This window comes from Lissotriton vulgaris, chromosome 1_2 (assembly GCF_964263255.1).
Source record: "Lissotriton vulgaris chromosome 1_2, aLisVul1.2, whole genome shotgun sequence".
Classification (NCBI taxonomy): domain Eukaryota; kingdom Metazoa; phylum Chordata; class Amphibia; order Caudata; family Salamandridae; genus Lissotriton; species Lissotriton vulgaris.
The window spans coordinates 208864700-208871392 of NC_141686.1; the positions used below are offsets into that span (position 1 = coordinate 208864700).

The following is a 6693-nucleotide window of genomic DNA, read 5'->3' on the forward strand; positions in this document are numbered from 1 at the left end:
ATGTCTAATGCCGAGTTTCACCATATCGAGAGGGTATTCACACGCTGTTCCAGATTGACAGCTGGTAGCCAGAATACAGAAGTAAGGATATCTTTCACCTTGGCATTATCTGCCCGTTAAATGCCCAATGATTTGGCCAGGTGAGAGGAAGAGATAGTCCTAGTGCATTCAATGCATCAATTAGTTTTGAGGAGTCTGGGTTAGTTTCATTTTCCAAATGGAAATTAAAATCACCTAACACAGGGAAATGAACATTAAGAACATGTAATTCGAGAGTCATGCCAAGCTCATCAGCGAAAGTACTTCTAGGTCTATAGATAAGTATTCTCTTAAATGGTTGCAAATTCAGAAATTAAATTGAGAATGCTATGGCCTCAAAACCAGAGGTAACTAATGGCTCATAGGTCGTTTTAAGATGAGAGTGAAAGAAGACAGCTAGTCCCAGCTTTTTTTTGCCTGTCTAAACGATAAACGCTGTATCCTAATGGACTGGCTGCAACAATTTCTGGGCCCGAGTCACAGTCTGCCCATATTTCAGTTACAAAAGCAACATCTACTTGAAGTGCTTGGACCAGGTCGGAGAACTCCAAATGGTGCTTCACTAAAGATTTGGGCCCTCATTAGGATGGCGGGCGGACTTTGCCCGCCCGCCATACTCACGGTACTTAGGACCCCCTGCAATAAGGGCGGGGGTCCCGTGGGGGGTATTAGGATGCGCCCGCCACAGTGGCGGGCGCATCCTGCATTTTTAACATTGTGGCGGGCGGTGCTATCTGCACCGCCCGCCACAATGCTAAAAATGCATGTATGCATTTGCATACACAAAGTGGCAGGCACCGCGCAGTGCCTACCGGTGACTTTTTAAAAGGCTACCTAGGAAATTTCATGCAGGTACAGACTTCTTTAAAAAGGATCTAGCACACATTTACCTGTTTGCAGCCTAACCGCTGCGCCATGGAAGGTGGATTACAGTCAGAGAAGCTAATTGGTTTACTAATTGATGACTTTGCATTCATAGTTCTGTAGTCTTTGTCGACTCACGGACTAGAGAACTGTGCAAAACCTTTGTTAACGGCCTGTTTACCAAGGGTTCTGTTTTCAGGATTTAGTCAGCCAGGGAAGTCACGCCTGGTAAATTATCAAAAGTATGTCGAGTTTTGTAAAATTTGTGAATTTCACTTTCCGGTATCGGAAGTGAAACTTGAAAAAAAGAAAAATTCTACTCAAAAAAGCCTTCCACGTGCAAAAATATTGTTAGGATTTAGTATTGAAAAATCTTGTGAAATGTGCACATTGTATATATTTTAAATGTTTCACAGGTGTAAAAATGTTTGCTGAAGCCTAGTACTTTCAAACTAAACAGGCTTTGTAACTATTTGAGTGAACTGGTTAACATAAAATTGGAAATCTATTATACATTTCTTTATATCACAAAGGGCCATATGTCGTCTGGTAATCGTTTGCAATTACCAAATAGAAAACTTTTGTGATTCGCTATTTGGAAACCGCAAAAACTAATGTACAGATGTGTCTTTAATACATTTTGGAATTCCTAGTGTATCGCTAATAGATCCAATGGGAATCGCAGAAATCACAGGGATGGTGGCGTGCTAGGGTCAGGAGACTACCATGTCTGTGATTGCTTTTCAATCAAGAAATGTATTTTCTGGGGAAATGCAGCCTGTTCTCCATAAAGGAAAAAGGATGCATGAAAACATTCCCTAAGTAGAAGTAGGCCCTTGGAGACCCCTTCCTATTTGCAAATGAGTTATCACCTACTTGAAGTGCTATTAGCAACGTTTATCTCCAATGCGATAAAATATCCGGCGATAGCGGCTCAATGCAAGAATATCGCTGGAAATCCAGTGATATTTTAGTATTAATGCCAATGGGGACTTAATGTGATAATCCACCCCACATTGACTATACAGGTAAGTCAACTTTTTAGCAGGCATTAGAATTTAGTAATAATCGCGCTTAGCGCAATTAATTTTATTGCTTCGCCTGCCTTGCTAATAGGCGATAGCTGTGTTAGCTACTGTTTTCAGTCGCTAACAGTTTGGGTACGCCCACTTTGCATGTCATTAGCGATAAATATCACTAACATGCAAAGCAGGCCCCAAACCTGTAGCTATCGCCTATAGGCTGTAGCGAACTGCTGTTAGTGGCAGCTAGCTATTAGGGCGATAACTTAGTCTATACAAGACACACATTCCTCTTTATTGTTGTCAGAAGAAAAAATCACAAAGAGGCTATGTTTAAGAGCTCAGCATATTTGAAACCATACACAATAATTATTCAGCAGGCAAAAAGATACACACTTTCACATATTAACAAAGGACCTAAGGACACAATTCAACTCAACTTTATTTTACAACAAATCAATAAAGTAGTACGATGATTCAAATCTACATGCGATCATTCTTAACTTCATGTTACTCTAGAGGAATGAGATCCCATCTATGTTGGCTGGACTGATGCAAGAGACCCACAGGTGACATTTACACTCCTGAATATTGGGACCTTACAATTACCAATGTCTCTGGGATCATTTTAAATTTCAGCTGCTTTTGGCTCTTCAATTTCTTGGGTCGTAGGTTTCATTAGAAGTCCCATCTAGACTAGTGTTATCATGACTTCTGCTCACATCAAAAGGGACTTGTGCTTAGTCAAATACCAGTATGTCGAGCACCATTGCTGTCTTTAAGAAACATGTTTTCTCTTTTTGCATGAAATTATAAATTCAGTTTTTTTCATGTGTGCTTTAAAACTGCAACTTTTCTCCCTTCTACTGTTGGAAAAGCCAGCACACCTTAAAACACACACACACCTAGAAACACATGCTAAAGGAAAATGCATGAATTGAACACTACAATATGATATATGGTTTGGGATATGATGTGATATGATACACAATTTGGTATGATATGAGGTATGTTATAATATATGATATGATAAACAAGATGATATGATATAATACACAATATGATGAGATTGTTTATAGTATATGATGTGATATGAAATGATGCACGATATAATACGATACCATATGAGATATGTTATAATATATGATATGGTATGATACATGATGTGATATGATATGATATATGAGATGAGATTATATTATATGATATGGCATGATATGAGATATGTAACAGTATATGAAATGATGTGATATTATATAATATGATATGCTCAATCTATCCATGCTACATAAGTCAAAACATTGATCTGACAGTGAGTAGTCTGAATAACAACAACACAACCAATTCTGTTGCCTGAAATGTTTTAACGGTAGTAATTAATCAGAAAGGAGAAACAAACACTTGTTACACTTCTAGACCATTGGTATAGAAGATTTTAGAGTAACCTCAAAAAACCCAATACTGATGTAGTTGTGCGGTATATCTGTTTCATCCGCCCCGCATTCGGGTTGTTGGCAGTTATCATCGGGTACTCCAAAAGTAGTGGTGTTGCCAGCCTCAACCCGAGGCACCTCTGGTCTATTGTGCAGTGTCCAGAGAAGTGAAAAAAAGTGTGCAAATTAAATTCTCAAAAAAAGGAAAAAATAATTAAAAAAACTGGAGAGTCACCCTTAAAGGCTTTTAATATTGGTGTGATTTCCAGATTAATTAAAAGGATTTAGGTACTACTTAGTAGATCGAGTTACTGGATCTGGGTAGTGTTATATATACAACGTCGACATGTTTCAGCTCTCTGGGCCCTAGGGGTCTATAGAGCTTTCGTCAGGATTCACATACACATAAACAATGGACTTTTTACTCACACCATTTGTGTAGTTTTAAGTAGGTTCCTGTTTTTATTTCAGGAAAATTGCTCCTCCGGTTTCTTATACCGGAGAAACTCTTTCTTGCATCGGGGATGTGGCAACTGCTTTACCCAGAGCCGCGTGTATTCGGGATTCCGTCTTGTGCTGGCTCTGCCCCCGGAAAAATGATTTTTCCTGAAATAAAAACAGGAACCTACTTAAAACTACACAAATGGTGTGAGTAAAAAGTCCATTGTTTATGTGTATGTGAGTCCTGACGAAAGCTCTATAGACCCCTAGGGCCCAGAGAGCTGAAACATGTCGACGTTGTATATATAACACTACCCAGATCCAGTAACTCGATCTACTAAGTAGTACCTAAATCCTTTTAATTAATCTGGAAATCACACCAATATTAAAAGCCTTTAAGGGTGACTCTCCAGTTTTTTTAATTATTTTTTTTAAATTATTTTTTCCTTTTTTTGAGAATTTAATTTGCACACTTTTTTTCACTTCTCTGGACACTGCACAATAGACCAGAGGTGCCTCGGGTTGAGGCTGGCAACACCACTACTTTTGGAGTACCCGATGATAACTGCCAACAACCCGAATGCGGGCGGATGAAACAGATATACCGCACAACTACATCAGCATTGGGTTTTTTGAGGTTACTCTAAAATCTTCTATACCAATGGTCTAGAAGTGTAACAAGTGTCTGTTTCTCCTTTCTGATTAATTACTAACTTACCGTGGGGAATGAAACAGATGTCCCAATCCCTAATCCCCCCTTTTGATTAATTACTTATGAAATGTTTTAACACCAATTCTGTTTTAGTTTTTTGAGGGCCTCCTTCACCTCATTGTTTCTTAGGCTGTAAATCAGGGGGTTTAACATTGGAATTATTGCTGTGTAAAAGATTGACGTCACTCTGTCCTGATCCATTGAGTAACTGGAGCTGGGTCGTATGTACATGAAGAGTATTGTTCCAAAGAATAGAGTGACACAAACAAAGTGAGAGGAGCATGTGGAAAAAGCTTTCTTCCTACTCTCTGAGGAGTGAATTTGCAAGATGGCAAAAATAATGTAAGCATATGAAAGGACAATGAACAAAAGAGAAAGTAAAGTGAGACTACCAACTACAAAAAATAACACTGCCTCGTTGAGGGAGATGTCAGAGCAGGAGAGTTTCAGCAGTGGAGGGACATCACAATAATAGTGTGTGATCTTATTCGACCTACAGAAGGACAGCTTGAACGTGCAAATGGTATTTAAAAGAGCATTGCATAAGGAAATTGAGTATGCCCCTAGTACAAGACCAATGCATGTCTGTTTTGTCATAATAGCTGTATAGAGCAAAGGGTTGCAGATTGCAGCATACCGGTCATAAGCCATAACTGCCAGGAGAAAAACTTCCATGCTCCCTGTGAAGAAGAATAGAAAGAGCTGTGAAACACACCCTCGAAAAGAAATGGTCTTCTTTTCTGATAAGAAGTTCACCAACATATTTGGTGTTGTATCAGTGGAGTAACAGATGTCCACAAAGGACAGATTACTAAGAAAGAAATACATGGGAACGTGCAGATGAGGAGTAAATGTGACCAGAACCATGATTCCAGTATTTCCGACCAGGGTGGTGATGTAGACCAGAAGGAAGAAAATGAAGAGGGGAACCTGGAGCCTTGGGTCTTCAGTCAGACCAAGAAGGATGAACTCTGATACAACTGTGTAGTTTGTTTCTTCCATTAGTCCAGAAAAACGAGTCTGCCAAAAGAGAGACACATGAGAAATAGGGAAGTAGGATCTAAATCTTACATATTCATCACTTGGGCAAGGCAATGCATTTAATAGAGGCAGGAGAAGAAAACATCTCTGATTACATGCACTGCGTACTTCTTCTGTCAAGTGCATTTTGAACCAGTGTCTCTAAGCCATACATTTTGCTAAAAATATCACAGTGGATTTCCATGGTGTTTGTGACAATGTGGACCCCATATGTGCTAGCACTGTCATCATCCAGCTTCTACAGTTCAACACTTAGGGGCCAATTATGATGCGGATTCCCCCACCGGGCCTGTCACATTGTGCATGTAAAAGCACAACATGTATTTTTTACATTGCGGTGGGTGCTGCTTGCAAAATCCCCTGCCGCAATGTACATTATACAGGATGCACCTGCCACACTGGCGGGCGCATCATAATTCGTATGGCGGGACTGCCAACTTCTTGCACAAATAATTTCTTTGCTTTGCTGGAAGAATTAGGTTTACATTCCGGCTCAGCTCTTTCCACATTTCACAGCTGTTGCAGTGAGTGCTTGAGGATTCATCTTTCTTCAAAACATTAATATATTATATTACGCAATGTGCTATTTTATATAATGTCGAACATGCAAGGTGTAAGCTTATCTCTATGTAGCATAATCCTACAGGCCACAACAAAGCTTTTTTGACATTAAGCAACTTTCATCTCTGCTTGAAGATTAGACTTTCAACATAAACCTACCATTAGGTAAGCAATTGAATACTGGGATTTTATTCCCAGCATGGATTTTGGATTTTTTTCCTATAGCAAAGGTATTCCTTACTGGACCTAGAGTCTGCCCAAAATACTAGAGAACGATTCATGCACTTTAGTACTGTTTTGGTCTTGATCCACTGAAACAAAGTCACACAAACTCTAACAGGCTTCCACTTGACTCTACATGGACAGTGAAGGAGGTCTGTCTGCTTGTCCCCAAAGTCACAAATTCAGGCAGACCGCAATGGAGTGCAGGTCTATTACAATAGCTAGATTAGTCCTGCTGAAGTTTACCTTTAGTAGCTTGGCACAGAGCAGCCAGGCATAACTAGAGAGAATGTGTTAAACATTTCTGCAAAACTTCAAACAGTAACCCATTGGAAAAAAAACACACAAAAAGATTCCA

The 6693-nt window shown here is 39.5% G+C and overlaps 1 protein-coding gene across 1 annotated transcript; it reads right to left on the reverse strand.

Moving 5' to 3' along the window:
• Positions 1 to 4583: 4583 nt before the first annotated feature.
• On the reverse strand, positions 4584 to 5513 carry LOC147734988 (olfactory receptor 8D1-like). Its single transcript, XM_086953726.1, has one exon. It carries the CDS (start codon positions 5511 to 5513, stop codon positions 4584 to 4586), a length of 930 nt encoding a protein of 309 aa, XP_086809852.1.
• Between the last annotated feature and the right edge of the window lie 1180 nt (positions 5514 to 6693).

What these genes read in the sequence shown, in the direction of transcription:
- LOC147734988 (XM_086953726.1), bottom strand. Translation starts at nt 5,513, where the DNA reads ATGGAAGAAACAAACTACACAGTTGTATCAGAGTTCATCCTTCTTGGT.